Source organism: Marmota flaviventris, chromosome 17, assembly GCF_047511675.1.
Source record: "Marmota flaviventris isolate mMarFla1 chromosome 17, mMarFla1.hap1, whole genome shotgun sequence".
In the NCBI taxonomy this organism is placed as follows: Eukaryota; Metazoa; Chordata; class Mammalia; order Rodentia; family Sciuridae; genus Marmota; species Marmota flaviventris.
The window spans coordinates 4,743,186-4,764,359 of NC_092514.1; the positions used below are offsets into that span (position 1 = coordinate 4,743,186).

A 21,174-nucleotide genomic window follows, 5' to 3' on the forward strand; every position below is an offset into this window, starting at 1 on the left:
GTCTGATCCATTCTTGCCACATTCTTAGTTTTCTGCAGAACCCATTTCAGAGAGGTTAAGATACTTCTTATCTAAATGCACCTTATTAATATGTGCTGAGATTGGGATGTGAACAGAGAAGGATCACACTTTCAATTCTGTGTTCTTTCCTCTGCTACATCTTGTCTTCTTGTTACATACAAGAGTACAGCAGATTTCTAATTGAGACATGTGTGTCAGAAAAAGTTTCTTCAATATTTGTTCCTGTTAATTAGGCAGAAAGAAAGTGCATTTTAGAGCAGCAAAAAACACTTATTCAAATACATTTGACATCTGTGAACCAGATGTTATATTCAAAAGTCTCAGACACACAAAATACTAAACCACTCTCAAAGGTACAGAAGCATTTAGTAAAATTAAACAAATATTGATATATTTTATTGGTACATAGGCCAAAGAAAGCAAACATTTATTCTTTCTAAGCTTCCCTGATACACTGACTACAAAGTTTGAAGATACAGGAATATATAAGATGCCTTTTCCATCAGAAGTTTCATTAAAATTAGAAAAAACATATTGGGTCATTAGGAAGAAAGCAAGCCTGCACACATAAATGAAGTATTGCTATCATCCTCATTTTACAGTGGAGGAAACAGTCACAAAAAGGATAATTAACTTTTTCTACTGCACAAGGTAAATATGAGTGATCTCATGTAAATGCAAACACCTGTCCACAGAGTTGGGCTCTCTCTATCATCTTTCTGTAATGTGTCCTACTATAGAGCAATATATCCTTAAGAAGAGCGACCTCATCAAAAAATTTTTAATTTGTTTTTTTTTTGCTTATTTCTACGTCAGAAAATACTAACATACAACACACCATATGAAAGTTCATTTTGTCTTAATTTTCCTCAAATAAAATGTCTATTCTGTTTTTATTTTTTTCATCTTTTTATTGCAATAATATGTCCCATGCCAACAGATTTTTAAGTCAGGATATATATTTCCTTTAAAGCAAAAAGTTTTCTAATTTTAAACTTCAAGCAGATGTACTAAATATTAGAAATATTATATATTTATGTTAACAAAGGATGTGTTAGACAAAGCAAAGAAATTCAGTCAGCATCCATAAATTTCATTTGTGAAAAAACATAACACTGTCCAAATGCTTAAAATGTAAAGTACCAAAAGTGAACACTTTGATCTTAAAAACAGACTATCACCATTCTTTCCTTGTTTACACTCATTGCATTTTCCATTTTTACCTACAATTCTCTCTGGAGTTTCTATTTTGAGTGTTTAACTAGTATGCTATAAAGGCTAATTTTGAGGAAGAAAAAGATGTGAAGATACCAAATCACTTAAATATTTTTCACTCGGTAAAGTGATTTAAAAAGGTGTCAATAAAGCATATTCATTTAACAAGAAACCCCAACTAATTTAAACATTTTTTCTCAATCTTTTAGGTACTTAAATAGGGCCAGATTTCAGTTTTCCAATATTTTTTGTACAATAGCTTATCATACTTATTTTTGAAATAATATGTGGATATCAAATGTTTTTCTTTGTGACATTATTTTACGTAGGAATTGAAAAAAATCAAGATCCTGTTTGTGTTGTTGTTGTTGTTTGTTTATTTGTTTGTTTGTTTTTCCAGTGGTGGGGATTGATTGAATCCAGGATCTTGTGCATACCTAGTATGCTAGGCAAGTCCCTACCACAGGGCTGCTATATCCCCGGCCCCAAGATGACAATTTTTTATGATTAAATTCATCTCTAATGATTATGCACATTATATATATATATATATATATATATATATATATATATATATACACACACACACACATATTTTTTTTTCTACTTCATAGAATTATTAGTATTTATTTTGTAGGCAAATAAAAACCCCTTATTTTGTTTTTGAACTATGGGCCAATTATTTTCAACAAAATGAATGTTGGGAAATCAACTGAAGAATATCCTATTTAAATTAGTTGCAGAAATATATCAAGGCTTCTTAGATTCATTGGAATAATATATTTCTATTTTTTTTTCTTGCTACTACATGCAATTTAAATCTTTAATGTTCCCTTCATATTTCATATAATGAAGTGAGAATACACTATGGTTTCAGTTTGATCACCTGCAATATCATATTTTACCAAGAAGCAAAAGTTCCTTTAAGTAAGGTATAGCAGTTCCCAAGACCAAACCTTTGTTCAAAGCCAGTATAGAAAGTGACTTCATAATAATTCTAAAACATGTTTTAATTTAGGAGAGATTCTTAAAAATCTAAAGATTATGATCCTATAAAAAGCCAAAGAAAAAATAAATCACAAGAATTAAAATGAAAAATATTATATTTTTCTCTAGTGAATTTAAAGTTTTTGATAGAAAATCATTTCACTCTCTGAGAAAGTATTAAGAAAGAAATTGGCAGGGAGAGTCAGTATGTACCAGGCAGTGATATTCTGCTGTTTAGTAGATTAGACAACCAAGTAAACACTTATCTAGAAGCAAGGTAAAGGATTTCCAAAATAATTTTTAATATGCCTTTATTCTTGAACTAAACACATAAATTTAAGTATGCTCAAAAATCATGTTGAAGAAAGAGTAAGAGCAGATTGTAAGATATTGATAAAATAAAAATATAAAAGTAACAATCTTTAAAAAATATTAAACTCCAACTTTAAGGATTAGGAAAATTGCACTAAAAGTATTCCCATACTTGATAGGCACCTGTAATCCCAGTGGCTTGGGAGGCTGAGACAGGATGATTACAAATTCAAAGCCAGCCTCAGCAAAAGCAAGGCTCTAAGCAACTCACTGAGACACTGTTTCTAAGTAAAACACAAAATATGGCTGGGGATGTGTCTCAATGGTTGAGTGCCCCTGAGTTCAATCCCCAGTAACAAAAGAAAAAAAATACTGCTATACTTACATTTATAAGGAAATATATAGGTAATTGTATTAGACTTTCAGGACCTAATGCAGCAAGTGAGTTTCTATCTGTAACTATGTTCAGGCAGATAATCCATGCTTCCTTTATTTGTGAACATGGAGGTGGTACCTGAAGACATAATCTTAATCAACACTTAAAAATATAGTGACTTACTTTGGCTAGTAGAAGGCAGGTTAGTGTTATTTTATTTATTTATTTTTTTTGTTGTTGTTACAAAAAAAAATGCAGTCTATTCCCCTCCTCAGCTCATTCACCTTCCTACTTTGGTAATTATACACCAACAGTCTCAGCTCATTATCTTTGATTACTATGTCCAGTGTTCTGGACAAGGTTTCTCTGTTGTTGGAAATATAAGAGTTTTAGAGAATTTTAAATATTCTGATCAACGCAATGATGAAGACACAGAAACTTAAGTCTGTTCTAACTGAAACATCAGTTGCCCAGTCTCCAAATTCCTCTATGAAGTAATATCTTTGTGTAGGATAAACAGATATTACCCAATTATATAATGTCCCATTAATTAAAAAAAAGTTGCACAAGAAAATGTATTAACGAATCTTTCCAATACCTTCGCTAAGAATGCCTAGCTTAGTATTATACATGAGTCAAAAATTTCCATTTTTATATGGAAGAGTCTCAGCATTGACATGTGGTGCATACAGAAATGGACTACACTTCTTAGTTATGTATTATTTTGAGGCAAAATTAACTTGAATTTTGTAATAACAGAACATTTAATTCCAATAGATGTGCATTACTAGAAATATGACCAGAAGCATAAACTCTACTATCTGCTTAGTATATTTTACTAATATAAACACCATCCCCTTACACTTGAGCTAGCTAACTAAGCCTTGACATAGCATTCTTCATAGCTATGTGTAACAATGGTTAAATTTTAGCCAGTTGACTATTAGTAGAAGTAAACTGTGTAGCTTTAGGGCAAGCCCTCAAGAAGGGAAGTGTAGTGTCTGCTGTCTACATTGTTTTGCTTTTCACCTTGGCTAGAACCTGGAAAAAGAATAAATGAATGTCTTGGACCCAAAATATAAAACCGTCTATTAAACATTCCAGATTTTCCTTGCTAACTATAAATTGCTCACTTCCGGACTTCAATGAAAGAATTGATAAAGATTTTATTATAGTTTATCATAATTTTTTAAAAATAATCTACCAATGACAATGATTGTTTGTTGGTTTGTGTGGTGCTTATAATTGAACCCAGGGCCTTGTACATGCTATGCAAGCACTCTACCAATGAGCTACATACTCAGCTCAAACCAAAATCTGAAGCATACTTCTTAACCTCTCTGGTAATGTACTTTCTCATTAAAAAAAGGTAAAAACAAATTTGCAGTGTTGCTGTGAAAATTAAATGAAATAGACTATAGCATTATTCAACTTCATTTAGTTGCATTATTTTATAATTACATTATTTTATTTTTTTATTATTTTTTTTATTTTTTTATTGTTGGTTTTTCAAGACATTACATAGTTCTTGATATATCATCTTTCACACTTTGCTTCAAGTGGGTTATGAACTCCCATTTTTAGCCCATATACAGATTGCAGAATCACATCAATTACATATCCATTGATTTACATATTGCCATACTAGTGACTGTCGTGTTCTGCTACCTTTCCTATCCTCTACTATCCCCCTTCCCCTCCCCTCCCCTCCCCTCTTCTCTCTCTACCCCCTCTACTGTCCTTCATTTCTCCCCCTTGTATTATTTTTCCCTTTCCCCTCATTTCCTCTTGTATGTTCTTTTGTATAACCCTGAGGGTCTCCTTCCATTTCCATGCAATTTCCCTTTTCTCTCCCTTTCCCTCCCACCTCTCATCTCTGTTTAATGTTAATCTTCTTCTCATGCTCTTCGTCCCTACTCTGTTCTTAGTTACTCTCCTTATATCAAAGAAGACATTTGGCATTTGTTTTTTAGGGATTGGCTAGCTTCACTTAGCATAATCTGCTCTGGTGCCATCCATTTCCCTGCAAATTCTATGATTTTGTCATTTTTTAATGTAGAGTAATACTCCATTGTGTATAAATGCCACATTTTTTTAATCCATTTGTCTATTGAAGGGCATCTGGGTTGGTTCCACAGTCTTGCTATTGTGAATTGAGCTGCTATGAACATCGATGTAGCAGTGTCCCTGTAGCATGCTCTTTTTAGGTTTTTAGGGAATAGACCAAGAAGGGGAATAGCTGGGTCAAATGGTGGTTCCATTCCCAGCTTTCCAAGAAATCTCCATACTGCTTTCCAAATTGGCTGCACCAATTTGCAGTCCAGCAATGTACAAGTGTACCCTTTTCCCCACATCCTCGCCAGCACTTGTTGTTGTTTGACTTCATAATGGCTGCCAATCTTACTGGAGTGAGATGGTATCTTAGGGTGATTTTGATTTGCATTTCTCTGACTGCTAGAGATGGTGAGCATTTTTTCATGTACTTGTGGATTGACTGTATGTCCTCCTCTGAGAAGTGTCTGTTCAGGTCCTTGGCCCATTTGTTGATTGGGTTGTTTGTTCTCTTATTGTCTAATTTTTGGAGTTCTTTGTATACTCTGGATATTAGGGCTCTATCTGAAGTGTGAGGAGTAAAGATTTGTTCCCAGGATGTAGGCTCTCTATTTACCTCTCTTATTGTTTCTTTAGCTGAGAAAAAACTTTTTAGTTTGAGTAAGTCCTATTTGTTGATTCTAGTTATTAACTTTTGTGCTATGGGTGTCCTATTGAGGAATTTGGAGCCCGACCCCACCGAATGTAGATCGTAGCCAACATTTTCTTCTATCAGATGGCGTGTCTCTGATTTGATATCAAGCTCCTTGATCCATTTTGAATTAACTTTTGTGCATGGCGAGAGAAAGGGATTCAGTTTCATTTTGTTGCATATGGATTTCCAGTTTTCCCAGCACCATTTGTTGAAGATGCTATCCTTCCTCCATTGCATGCTTTTAGCCCCTTTATCAAATCTAAGATAGTTGTAGTTTTGTGGATTGGTTTCTGTGTCCTCTATTCTGTACCATTGGTCCACCCGCCTGTTTTGATACCAGTACCATGCTGTTTTTGTTACTATTGCTCTGTAGTATAGTTTGAAGTCTGGTATCGCTATACCGCCTGATTCACACTTCCTGCTTAGCATTGTTTTTGCTATTCTGGGTCTTTTATTTTTCCATATGAATTTCATGATTGCTTTCTCTATTTCTACAAGAAATGCCATTAGGATTTTGATTGGCATTGCATTAAACCTATAGAGAACTTTTGGTAATATAGCCATTTTGATGATGTTAGTTCTGCCTATCCATGAACAGGGTATATTTTTCCATCTTCTAAGATCTTCTTCTATTTCTCTCTTTAGGGTTCTGTAGTTTTCATTGTATAAGTCTTTCACCTCTTTTGTTAGGTTGATTCCCAAGTTTTTTTTTTTTTTTTTTGAAGATATTGTGAATGGAGTGGTTGTCTTCATTTCCATTTCAGAGGATTTGTCGCTGATATACAGGAATACCTTTGATTTATGCATGTTGATTTTATATCCTGCCACTTTGCTGAATTCATTTATTAGCTCTAATAATTTCTTTGTAGACCCTTTTGGGTCTGCTAGGTATAGAATCATATCATCTGCAAATAGTGATAATTTAAGTTCTTCTTTTCCTATTTTTATGCCTATAATTTCTTTCGTCTGTCTAATTGCTCTGGCCAGCGTTTCGAGAACTATGTTGAACAGAAGTGGTGAAAGAGGGCATCCCTGTCTTGTTTCAGATTTTAGAGGGAATGCCTTCAATTTTTCTCCATTCAGAATGATGCTAGCCTGAGGCTTAGCATAGATTGTTTTTACAGTATTGAGGTATGTTCCTGTTATCCCTAGTTTTTCTAGAGTTTTGAACATAAAGGGATGCTGTACTTTGTTGAATGCTTTTTCTGCATCTATCAAGATGATCATATGGTTTTTATTAATATTAAAAATAAAAATAATTACATTATTTTAAATAATTATTTTTAAATAACATTATTTTATATATTACAGATTTTGATATTGTGGAATCCTTAATATGAGTATATCTCAGTTTTAATATGTTATCTTACCCAGATCATATTTTTAAACTTTCTCTTTCTCCCTATTTTATTGTGTAGTACCTACATTGTGAGATTAATATAAATGCTAAATTATCCATATGCATATTATTGTTTTGCAAAACATAGATTTTAGATTTTAATTTTATTTCTATCCAAAAGTGAGAAATATTCTGTATGTGCACAGACATAACAGTAAATCACAATTTTAAATATGCTTCTTGTCCAGTAGAAAACAGTCTCAGTTTTAGTCAAAGAAGGAAGTGTCTTTGCATAACATAAGTATAAAAGGAAAGAAGAGCTGAAGAGATAGACTATATTTTCTCAAACACCCTTGGCCAGAAATGAGATACCAAAAAACATGGGACTTTTGGGATTCCATTCAAAATCACTTTTGATTTTGCAAACTTGTAGAAGTAGAAGGCCATATCTTGTTTGGAGTTTTATGATTCTTGCTTTAAGGTTTGCATATAGCCAAAGTGCAAGTTATCCATGCAATGTTTCACGTAGATTCAATTATTAGTAGCAATACATAGTAATGCATATAACAAATGTAGAATTTAGCAGTTAACTCAAAAATAGTCATGTAGTATTATGTATATCTGTAAATAGAATTATCATATGTGAACTAGATGTTTTTTCCCTACGTGTTAGCTCAATGCTCAGGACATAGATGAGAAAAAAGTAGACAAACAATAGTAACTTTGAGTGAATGAATGAATGAATGAATGGATGAATGAATGAATAGACAAATAATGTAACAAATAATTGAATGATTTAGTACATAGTTAAGTAAACAAAAGAATGAACAAATGATGACTTCTTAAATGCTTGACCTAATGGATGAATTGTGAAGGTATTGGTCATACAGTTTCTTGAATTTAAGGGGTCCCTGGCTTCACAGCCACCAGTTGTTTGACTTTGTCTCAAAGTATAATCACTATGTAATTACCTGTGCTTATGTAAGTGTGTTGTGAAATAAGATTTGCCATATGAATATACAATCAAGAAAACTACGATATCCTTTGCCTTTGAAGTTTCTCCATGGTCTTTGATAATCCTTCCCATCTGCTTCCTCAGTCCTATCCCCAGGAAACCATTGATTTGCTTCTTCCCACGTGTTTCTAATGCTTTGTATAAATAGAATCATGGCCTACACACTCTAATTTGCCAGCCTTCTATCAGGAGAATGGTTATTTTAGGATTAATCAATGTTGTAGCATGGATAACTATGTACTAATAGTTGTTGTTTATCCCTCTGTTTTTGGCTGACCATTGTTCCACAGCATGAATAGATTCATGTGTTTTCACCATTTATGTACTGATGGACAAGACTGTGGCTTTTTCATGATTTATTGTGCAGTAGATAATCTGCTATAAACATTTGTGTGCAAGTCTTTGCATAGACTCACACTTTCCATTCTCTCAGAAAAACACCTAAGGATGTTACTCCTGGATCATGTAGTAGTTATTGTCCATCTTTCTAAGAAAAAGGAAAACCATTTTATAAAAAAAAAAAAAAAAAAGGATTCAACATCTACATTCTCACCAGCTTTGTATGTGAATCACAGTGTTTTTCACATCCTTGCTCCTACTTGACATAATATAATTATGAAAAGGCAGGCAATGGTGTTTTCTGGTGGTTTTGATTTGAATTTCCCTAATGACTATGAATGGTGAACATAATTCATGTACTTATACTTCACTTCAAATGAACTATTTGGTCAAATTTTTTACTTATTGTTTTAGTCAGCTTTCCATCGCTGTGACCAAAACATCTGACAAGACCAACTTAGAACAGGAAATGTTTATTTGGGGCTCAAGGTTTCAATTTATGGTATGTCAGAGAAAGTAGGAAATAATCATGGCAGAAGGAAGGTCATAGGAAAGTTGCCCAGCACATGGCAGCTGAGAGGGTGAGAGAGAGAAAAGCCTAGTACAAGATGTACTCCAAGAGCTCTCTTCCAGGGACTTACTTACTCCAGTCTCACCCCAACTGCCTGCCTTGCCACTTAGTGGTTCATTCAAATGGTCGATCTATTAAATGGATTAATCTACTGATGAGGTTATAGATCTCATAAACACTTCACTGTTGAACAATCATGCATTGCTGAACACACAAGTTTTTCAGGAAACAGTATAAATCCAAATCATATTTTAGGATTTATAAATATAAATCCAATTTATATTTTAGGATTTTTTTTCCGTTTTTCCAAGTCTTTTTCAGAGTTTCTTTCATAAACTGGGGGAAAGACCCACATGTCATTTGGACATGCACATAGTTTTACAGTAACAAAGTTACTTTTTCTGACTTTTCTTTCCACTTCCCCATCCCTCTCTTCTCCTCTACCACTGATGACCACTGTTCTACTTTCAACTTGTACAAGATCTGGTTTTCGGTGATCCTTGTCTTTCTGTACCTGGTTTATTTCACTTAACTTAATAATCTCTATTTTATACAAGTTGTTACTGGGGTTGTTAACTTTATTGACATAGTATTGTTTGTATTATTCACTTATTGTCTTTTTTGTTAATTATTGAATTCTAAAGATCTCCTCTCCCCCATTATAAATAGTGATAATTTGTCCCCACTTCAATTTTATGTAGCTCAATTTCTATTTGTTTCAGCATTTTTAATTATTTTGCAAAAGAAACTTCATACAAGGGGCTAGAGTTTTGAAAAGAATTTCAAATATAAAACTGTCTTACTTTGAAAATATAAGAGAAACTAAATATTAGTCTCCATGACAACTAAAAGCTCTATGTTTTATTCAATTGACTATTCTCCATCTCATTCTTCTTTAATAAAAGAAGAATGGAAATTTCATCTTAGTTTTCATTCATTTTACTACACCTGCAGCATATCAACAATTAGAAGGACATAATTGCCTCCTCATAAATACATTGCCTGACTTTTCACTTTACGTGTTTTCGATACTTTAGACAAGCAAAATGTGACAAAACCGACTCAGTAGACTCTTTCTTCCATTGGTTTTCTCATTATATTAGACCTTTTTATACAGCAATCTAGTTGAAGTCTATGTAGAATAGCTAAACAGTCCAAATAGTTTTGCCTCCCACCTGTTAATCTGTAGCAACTTTAGCATGTGTTGTGGAGAGAGAGTGCGAGGGACAAAGAATCTTAGATATACATACAAAACTGTTTTTTTGATGTTTGCATTTTCTTCTTCATGACTTGTATTTAAAAAAAAAAAACTTCTCTGTTATAATTTTGTGAAATATACGTTTTTGAGCAATTATTTTTGTTACTGGACATTCTGATAAATGATTTCTTGGCATCTTGTTTTATCAGTATTATTAGTTTGATTTTCATTTCTTACTGTTTCTACTTTTTAATATGATCTTAAATCAAAACTTATAGAATAAACCCCTTGTTCAATGACACAGAGATATCATACCCCAAAAATCTTGCACACATACACGTTTAGTTTGAAATGATCCCAATCAGAAAAAATAAAAATAAAAACATATTTATTTGAAAAACAGCAATTTATGAGCTTACAATAGTAAATCTAAGTCTATGATTCAATATCCATTCACTTTCCAGAAAAAGACCACTGTATATATATGATACTGTTCATTACTTTTCTCTATCTTGACCTGAACATCACATTATCATTACTCTCTGCATGAATTCCACTTCTCCACCTTCCCTCCCTCCCTTTATTCCTCTTTCTCTTCATCCATTTTCCTTATTTTTATAGTATTGAATACCTATAAAAACATAACTTAAATATAGAGTAAACAGACCATGAATAATGGTTTACATCCTTTACTCCTTCTCTCAAAAATGATCCTTTCTCTGCAGTGTAAATAATATCTTTCTTAAAATCTGAAATAGAACATACTAGTGATTTATAGACATTTAGTTGGTGTAAAAAAGAGAACTTATGTTTGCTTTTTTTTAAAAAAAAATTAATTATTCTGACCCTTACCTTGTAATCAACTCTTATTTCCTCTACTATGTCAAATCCTCTGTTTAAACTTTCACTAAATGTTTGATTATCATGTGTTTTTTTTTTCATTTGCCGATGGCATTTTATAATGTTTGTTTATTCCTGATGGTTTCTAATTATTTATGCATCTTCATAAGGATCTCTGATCATTTTGAGTGCAGTCTAATTGATCCTTAGTCTTAGCTTTCATCTGTTGTTGTGGAGATCAAAATTAGTTGTTTTGATTTTGTTACCTGTGCAGGCTTTCTCATGTGCTTCATAACTTGTGTGTGGGCCCTACCTATTGTAGTTATCTATAGATTTGATTATTGGTATCCCCAGTTTTCTCTCCACCTCTCAAGTTTTCTACCATTACTTCTACTAATAAAAAATGTTCATTTCATTTATTCTTTCATCATTTTTTGTCTTATAAAACTTAATACAAACATGGGCTCCTCCAAAGTCTTTGAAAACCTCTTATTAAACAAATAAGATGATATAACCAATCTTTCCCTTGGCTTCCACCTCTGTGGCAAAGCATATGCTCAAACAGAACTGAACATTTGAGAGAGGATGTGGTGAAGGAGTGGGAATCCTGAAAGTAGATCAATTTGCTGCTTCACATATGGTTATTATCAAAATTATATAAAATTTTAATCAATTGACTACATGCTAATGTAATGGTTTTCCATTAGTGTTACTTGAAAGCTGATAATTTCAAATTTCAATCATGTTAGTTAAAAGTTGAAAAAATTCACTAATAAAACAATCACATTACTTAAACTCTAAAACTAAGTAGTATTAAAAACTGACATAGTACTCAATACATATCTCTGTAATATTTTGTTGTAATTTTTCTAAAGTGATTCAATAATATGAATATTTCTAAATTATACTTCACTGATCATATTACAGTCTATGTTCAAATTAGTCATAACTAATAAAAATTATGCTAGCTGGCTTACTAATTATGAAAATATTATTACTGTGTAACTTGTGGAGGATGCAAGCCTGAAAACCCAGAAAGTCTGGAGACTGAGTCTGGAGGACTACAAGTTCCTAGCCAGTATCAACATCTTAGCAAGATTCCTGTATCAAAAATAGAATATGAAGGCTCATAGGCATTTATGGTTTCAATCCCCAATATTGAATAAAATAAAATGATTGATGATTTGTAATGAATTTTCTTTTGGCTGCTTTTTCTTTTACAAAACAAATAATTCTTTTCTTGAATTTTATTTTGTTTTTCTAAATATTCTCTATTTCAACTGACTTTTAAGAGTTCAGACCCTTTAAAATAACCTTGAAAATTTTCACTTCACTATGGCAAGAAAATTGAAGTGCTTTGCGAGTAAGGCTATGTGTTTCAGATTTCCAATGTTAGAAATGAACAAAAGGTGAGGACTTGAGGTTATGTGACCAGAGAATTTCATCTGAAGATAACTGCTCAGCTCTCTTGGGAAAAACAATTCTTCAAATATGTATTTGAAATTTCAGAAAATACTTCCACTATTCCTGGGTAGAAATATAGTACTGGCACTCCCAGAGGTATTTAACTGAATTTTGATGGTATAAGTTAAAATAGAGTTTTAAGCATGAGTGATATGCAACTCAAAAGCGTTCATAGTTTTAAATAACAAAAAAGACTAATATTATCTTAATATATTGATTATCCTTATTAGAGAAGATCTCTTTACTAAAATTTCTACTTTAAAAATACCAAGTAAGGTATTTTTTATCATTTTAATTCAGTAAGTGATATTTATCCATGTTTTTAAGTTAACTAAATTTAGGATATAGTTACTGGTTCCGTTTAAGACTACTAGCAACCTTTTGAGTTAAATGTTTGCAGTTCTTAAAGAAAAAAAATTACTGCTAATATTTTTACATTCTAAATATAAATATTTATACTAGAAAATATTTCAAATTTGTTTCAACTTATAAAATTAAAGCTCTATGGCAAATTATGGGCCTTTATTGTGAGAATTTTAATAATTGATTCAAATATCAATTCATTCCAAAAACAAAACAAAACAAAATCTGCTTTATTCTTACAAGTATACTAGGTGACAGAAATGTACTGAAAGTGTCTTTTCTCACCTTTATATTAGTAAAATGTTCAGTTAGTGAAAAAACAACATGGGTTATTCTTTTACTCAAACCAGTAAATGAATTGCTTAGAGAAATCATGATAATCATATGAATACCAACTAGACAAAATATGCAAGAAAATGAAAAACAGCCATATGCAAGACACTGTAGAGAAAAAAAAATCTTACAATATGTATCAAATTGTACATGGGAAATTTTCAAAGAAGGAGACCAAAGGTGGGAATGCAATTGCCTGCTAATTTGCCCATGTGTATTTTGCAGCTGCACTCCAATTCTGACAAAGGTGATGGGTCTGTCAAGTACATCCTTACTGGAGAAGGTGCTGGGACTATATTTATCATTGATGATACCACGGGGGATATCCACTCAACCAAAAGCCTAGACAGAGAGCAGAAGACACACTATGTGCTTCATGCCCAGGCTATTGACAGACGGACAAACAAGCCTCTGGAACCTGAATCTGAGTTCATCATCAAAGTGCAAGATATCAACGACAATGCTCCAAAGTTCACAGATGGACCTTACACTGTGACTGTGCCTGAAATGTCAGATATGGGTAAGGAAGACTATTTCTATACTTGAAGAGTTAATCCAAAAATCATCTACAAAAGTCCAGTATTTAATCTCTCTGTGTTTGTGCATGTGTGTTTGTGTGTATCTGTGAATGTAGAACTGTGGAAAAGTTTCAAAATGTTTGAATATTTTTTCTGTTGCATAAAATATTAAAGAATACTGAGTCAATCATATATTAATGAATTAATTTATGAGGATGTAAATATAAGCTATGGTTTGATCTCAAGGAAAAAGTCATAAATTGGTTAACAGCTACAATTCTTGCTTAACTTCTATGGTATTTTGGTTATGCATTTTTTTTTTCTAATATTAAGCATATACCAACAAATTCAGTACAACATTTTGATTAGAATAAAGACCATGTTGTGTTTCAAATTCATGGCTTCATGTCTTTTAAACTTAAGCTCATGAATAAATTATAATAGTTATAATAATAATATATAATATTATTATATAATAATAAATTATATATAATAATATATATATAATAATTATATAATAATTATATAATAATTATATATAATAATATATATAAATAAATAATATATAATATTATTATATATAATAATAAATTATAATAGTTATATAATAATTATAATAAATTATAATGTAGTAGTCACTACATTAATAAGTAAAAGTTTAAGAGATTCCTAAGCATTTACTTAACATATATTGCAAAATATACAACAATCCTATGAAAAATTTTGAATTTTTAAAATATGCAAACTGGGATAGATTACCTAAGTCACTTCCTCAAATTCAGATATCTAGGAAATAGCCAAGGAGTTATGAATTCCAGTTTTTCCGGAAAGCAAAGACAGTATTGCAGATGGTGTATCATGATTCAGGTTTAGAGTCTCTGATTATCTGGAGCATTCCCATCACTCACAGCTTTTTGTGGTTTAGCCATTTTATTTTTACCTAATAGATGAGTTTTCTAAGGGTAATTAAAATAAATCAGCTATCATAGGGCTTGTGAGTCCTGCCTGACCTACATGAGTCCCTGGGTTAATCCATAGCACTGACAATAAAAGTGGCAGCATCAATAACAAAAACTTAACTAGAATAATAATTTCACACTATCTTTGTAAGACTCTAAGCTTAGATTTAGAATGCATTTTTAATAAAAATTTTAGACATTTAATTTCAATTCACATATATGAACATTATTTTAAATTAAGGATTTTAAAGTCTCTAAATCACTCTATGAATTTGAATATTTACATGAAATTATGTAATGAAACTAAGACTTTCTTCCCTTCCCTACCTTTCAACCTCAGCCCAATTTTGTTCTTTCGAGAGTGCCAAATATGTCCTGTAGCTGTTGGGGGAAGTCAAGAGAAGAGAGAGACTTAGGTCTTCATGTCAGCCAGAGCCTCAGGGGAGAAAGCAATTGCCAACATGGTTCCCTCTGGACCACAGTAGATAGAAAACAGGGATCAGACTCAGCAATCCTGGTGGAAAGTTTCCAAGGAGATTTGAGAGAGAATTAAAAGACTGAACACTACTCACCTAGTGAGTGAGAGTTTGTGTGGAAACCCAAGAACAGAATTTCCTGTGCCCTACCCATAGAGCTCTATGGTACAATGACTTAAGAATACCACTGGTAGGTTAATTCCAGGAGGTGGGCAAGACCTCAAAGAGCAAAGTAACCCTAGGTGGATGCACAAGAGAGAGCTAACAGAACATTCATTAAAGAAAGACTGTTTCAAAAGAAGAGTAAGTAATAAGAACACTACAGACATTTAAGTACAATACAATACATTTTAAGTACTTAACAATACAGATATTTTTTTACCACAAATCATGCATTCTTGTATTTTTTAAATTATTATATCAGTGTTAAACATAATATTTTGTTTAGTTTGACATAATCATACAAGCATGAAAAATATTTTATTTCAATATAGTCCCCAGTATTTTAACTTTCCCTGTCTTCCTCTACCCCTTATTCCCTCGTTCCTTTATTCAACTCTTCATTCTTCTACTTATTTATAGTGTTTTTTAAATTATTGCATTAAAGATATATGTAAAGGTGAAATTTACTGTGGTATGTTCATATATGTACATAGGATAATTTGGTCAGTTCTATTCTGTGGTTCTTCTCTTTTTCTGACTCTCCACAAACCCTTCCTCTACTCTTCAGGGACCCTCACTGACCTGACACATGTGCATTCACGCGAGCGTGCACACAGACACACACACACACACACACACACACACACAGATTTCCCTTTATTTTGTTCCAGCTTCCAAACTCGAGAGAAAACATTTGATTCTTGATTTTCTCAGTCTAGTTTGTTTCATTTAGCAGGAAATTCTTCAGTTCCACCCATTCACATACAAATACCATGATTGCATTCTTCTTTACAGCTGACTAAAACTCCATTGTGTACACATACCACATTTTTAAATCTATCCTTCTGTTGATAAATATCTGGTCTGGTTCTGTAATGTAGCTCTTGTGAATTGTACTGATTCAAAGCATCACTGTAGCTATATTTTAAATAAATAAATAATAAAACAACAACAACAAAAAAGTATATAAGCACTGAAAACTTGAATGGTCACCAATTAGACCAAAATATCTTCTTGTTTTTTTTTTTAATATATCACACTAAAAGAAGTAGCTAAAGAAGCATCAAAAAGCAAGATATTTTTTTTTAAAAAATCCATATTTTCTACTATGGAAAGCCCACAATTTTCAATTTGCAATTGTGGGAAGAAGAAGGAAGACTTAGAGAGTGTGTTTATTCAACCTATCATGTTAGCAGCACAGGTTCCCAGAAAACAAAGAACAGATGCATAATGCAGAAGAGGAAAATAAAATTTCATTTTGGGGTGCAAAATACTCTGATTTAGAAGTCAAATAGAATTTCTGAGTTCAAGGAAGGATATATAGAATAAGGATCAACTTTAGATAAACCTTGGCAAAGTTTCTAAAGACTAAGGATAAAGAGAAAACTCCATAGACTTTTGAAATTTTTGAAATTGTCATTTAAGAAAAAAACACATTCACATTATATATATTGTTTGAAATATTGGAATTTGGTAGATAATTGAATCTCATGTATAGTCTACAAAGGAAAAAATGAAAACTTAAATCCTTTGTTCATTCAAAATGTGATACATCTGTGAGGGAAAAAAAAATCCTGGAAGGGGATCCTTGAAAGTTCAGTCATCCTCTCCCTGACAGAAAATCATAGAAGAGTTGGAAATGACAACAGTTGAAATGAATCAGAACATGGATTTAGAAGAAGACTAAAGTTATCTGCAATGAGCCCTGAAATAGCTTTAAAGTTATATAATCAAAACATTAAATGCAAAATGGCACTGTTAAGAATGCAAAAGTATACAATATTGTCTAACTAACAATCATGAAGCCTACAGGAATTATTGCAGCAAAGGCTGTGGATTTGGAGGAAAAAAAATTCACAACATTTTAACATCTTCATTTAGTACTTGGGGAGGAAGGTGAGTATGGGGAACAGCTAATATACTTGGACAAGTATGGTTGAAGATGAGGAATTTAATATCTAAAAGCTGTAGAGAAAAAGGATAATACAAAATAAGTTTTAAATGTCCCCTACTGTGGTTCTAGGCAAAATTAAATTACTTGAGAAATTTTATGGCAAGTCCTAGACTGAATATTGGAAATTATTTTTCATTAGTATATTCGAGTGTGTGAACAAGCTTATTATTGAGGAAAATCAAACACATAAACATTATCATAACATATTATAATGAACTTTGTAATATGAAGTCTAGAAGGTTATGTGCCAGTCAGTGGAGGAAGAATTTTACTTCATGTCACATGCTTCAGATTGAAAACTCTTATATTAACTGATTTTGGATACTGAAAGTGATTAATATTATAGAATTGGGATCAGCAATGGCAAGAGAGGGATACCTGGACTGCTGTCTGATTTTGTAAGGTTTTACTGAGGTGTAGCTTCACTTGTTTATTCCAGTGTTGCCTGTGGTAGTTGGGGTATGCAGGGGCAGATCTGAAGAGCTTGGAGGAAGGAGGCCTTCAAGAAATATGTCTTAAAAAGCCTGAAATATTCAGTACATTATTTTTGTAGGAAACAAATGCTTACCAGTTTCCTTGGTAAGAGATTGCAGGGCCAAGACACGAGGCAGGGGAACAGCTAGAGGACAGTGTCATAATTCTGTCAGACAAGAGTCTGCTTGATGTAGGTGGGTCAGTGTTGGCCAGCTGTAGTTCCCAGGAAAGATATTGCTTTCCTGACAAACGGTACAGCTAGCACATGTATTTTACCAGTTACCATTCCCGTTTCTTCCTGCCTGTAGTGTGGTTATGTAGTATGGAAGCATAGTACCTAAATGAAATTCAGTAGGAAGCTTGTAAGAACAGTATAATACACTGGTAAAACAAGTCCAAATAAATAAATAAATTCCTGAAAATTAATACTGTCATAGGACTGAATCTTTGGTCTTCTGCCAATCCTAAGACGTTTCTTAGAAGAAAAATATGTCTTTTTGTTTTTTGGCTGGACTTTCAATACATACAGCTAAGTTGAATCTAAGTTCTGAGATAGACACCCTAATGAAATAATTAAATTTAATACCGAATCCTAAAGAATAGTGAGGAAGTTTTCATCTTCAGATAAGAAATAGTGTCCTAATTTTCCCTTACATGACTTGATTTGTTAATGATATGAGATCCTTGTTCCTGTTCCTTTCTGCTAACCCACTGTGAATTTATGAGGTCAAATGATTTTCCTCTGGCAACAATTTTCCCTTCTGCCTGATATGTGATTTCCAGCTGATCTCAGATGGCTATATCTTGCTTGCCATCTACTAAAAAATTAATTGTACACATATTAGCTATGATCAACGAATATAAGGTGATTAGGCATTTTGAATGTAGTTCTGCCAAATACCCAGAATTGATCACCACAAAGCTACCAGTAATTTTGCCAGTCTGTGACTACAAGTCACCATAGCAACTATCAGTATACTTACCACAGATACTACCAGGAACACTTGTTGAAAATTGCTCTGTGTCAGTCATTACATGCCATTTGCAATAAATTCATGCTCATGTAATCATCACCATTGTGATGTCAGCACTACTATATCTTCTTTTTACAAAGGATGAAAGTGCAACATAGAATTAAGGAATTTTCCCCAAACTACAACATTAGTAAGGTGTACAACTTTTAACATAGATGTAATCTTAGTTTTTGATTTACTATATTTTATATGGTGAACTAAATTAAACCAGATTCAAGGTATTTGTGGAATGATTATTTAAAATTCCAAAATTTGCAATAACAGCAATGAAAAACAGTGTCTGTGCCAGAATGTAACCAATTTACTGAGCCAGAAGGGTCTTTTAACTCATTAGAACCGATTTATATTATTATGATGTCCCTTTTGTTTAAGAGGTGCATTTTTGGGAATTACTTTATATCAAAAATATGAAAATTCAAACCAAGTAGCCAGAGAGTGAGAGAATAGGTAATTCATTTACAATAAAATCACTTTAAAGTTCAATATGGACTTGATTTTGAAAAAAAAAAAAAGAAAAATCTGACAGCATTAAATATGTATACAGCAGAAACCTGTGTATAAAGAAAATGGACAGGTTTGAGGTGGGTGTAAGGAACAAAATCTGAAGGGACATGAAAATGCAGATGGTGTGGGCAATAATGTAAATGGAATTCTCAAGGGCCACTTTCAGGAGTAAAAGAGGTCGCATTACCTGAGATACAGAGTGGTGTTCAGATGGAGAACCAGGTGTGGTCATAATGTTGGAAATTGTAAAATAGCACATTATCCCCATACTAAAGACAAAGAAAATGGTAAATAAATCTATCATAAAACTGGAAACATTCAATGATACCCCCATCCAAAAAGAATTAAGACATTAATACAAATGAATAATCATTTGAAAATACAGACATCAATCATGCTAAACTTAATTTAAAAATAAATGAAATATTTATAAAATCCTTTATAAACATTAAAGTACTTTTTATCACATATTTTTTTACAAAAATAAATTAGCAATAAATTACCCTATGATTAAATAAAAATGCAAGAATCACATCAGCAGGATATTAAAAAAAGTTAATTATACAAAAATCTTATATTTCAATAGTAATTGAAATAACAAAAAAATGCCAGTATGCAATAGTTGTTACTTTGCAGAGACATTAGAGTAAAAATAAATTGCCATATTTTTAGAGTAATTTGGCAATATCTATGTAAATTTTTAAAATATTTTTTTGCTAAAAATATTATTGAAAAAATATAAGTGTGTGTTTATACATTCACATGATTATGCAAAGATGCATGGGAAATTATGACATTGCAATGTTGTTTATAATTATGAAATGGAGGCAGATGGATAGATACATGGATAGATATAAAGCTTTTGAAAGAATGTGTTCAAGCAAATGCTGAATTCTATGTAGAGTTAAGGTGAATGTGTTAAAAAAATGTGTTTAAATGGAAAGATCTGTATTGTGTGAGTGAGAAAAAATGTTTTCAAAAATCCATGTTAAATAGTCTATGATTTTTTTAGGGAACATGACTATGTTGCAGAACAATCGTGCAGATGCACATAAAATATCTAAGGGAAAGAATGCACACACATACATATTGTTGTATGCAGATACTTCTAAAATATGGCTTCTGGTATAACCTGCTAAAAAATAAATGTGTTAAAATTACCTCATCCACAATAGCCTCAATAAAATAAAATAAAATAATTGGGACTCTACCTAACAGAAATCATAAAAAAACTTCTACAATGGAAACTCCACAATACTAAATAAAGAGATATAAAAAGACTTTAGAAAATGGAACAATCTTCCACACTCCTGGATAAGCAGAATTAACATTGTCCAAATGGCCATACTACCAAAAGAATTGTACAGATTTAATGCAATACTTATTAAAATCCAAATGACAATCTTCATAGAATTAGAAAAAGTAATCATGAAATTCTTTGAAAAAAATCAGAGACCCAGAATAGCCAAACAATCCTTAGCAATATAAGAGGAGCAGGAGTTATCATAATACCAGAAAATAAATTATACTACAGATCCATAGTAACAAAACGGCATGGTATTGGCACCAAAACAGACACAAGGGCCAAAGGGTACACAATAGGATACACGGAGATGAATCTACATAAATACAGTTATTTCATACTAAACAAAGACACCAAAAATATACAATGGAGAAAAGATAGCCTGTTCAACAAATGGTGCTGAGAAAACTGGAAATCCATATGTAACAAAATGAAACTAAACTCCTATCACCCACCCTGCACAAAACTCAACTCAAAATTGATCAAAGACTTAAGTACTAGAGCAGAGACACTGTGCCTAGTAGAAGAAAAATTAGGCCCCAATATTTACCATATCAGTTAAGAAATAATTTCCTTAACAAGACACTTAAAGCACAAGAAGTAAAATCAAGAATCATTTAATGGGGTGGAATCAAACTAAAAAGTTTCTTCACAACAAAGGAAACAATCAA

At 32.1% G+C, this 21,174-nt stretch overlaps 1 protein-coding gene across 1 annotated transcript in view; it reads left to right on the forward strand.

Annotated features, from left to right (window-relative positions):
• LOC139702414 (cadherin-18-like) overlaps window positions 1-21,174 on the forward strand; it is a 216,222-nt gene that overhangs the window by 50,449 nt on the left and 144,599 nt on the right. Inside the window, 1 exon segment of the mRNA XM_071603505.1 lies at window positions 13,345-13,639. Within this exon segment, the coding sequence (XP_071459606.1) occupies window positions 13,345-13,639 (295 nt within the window).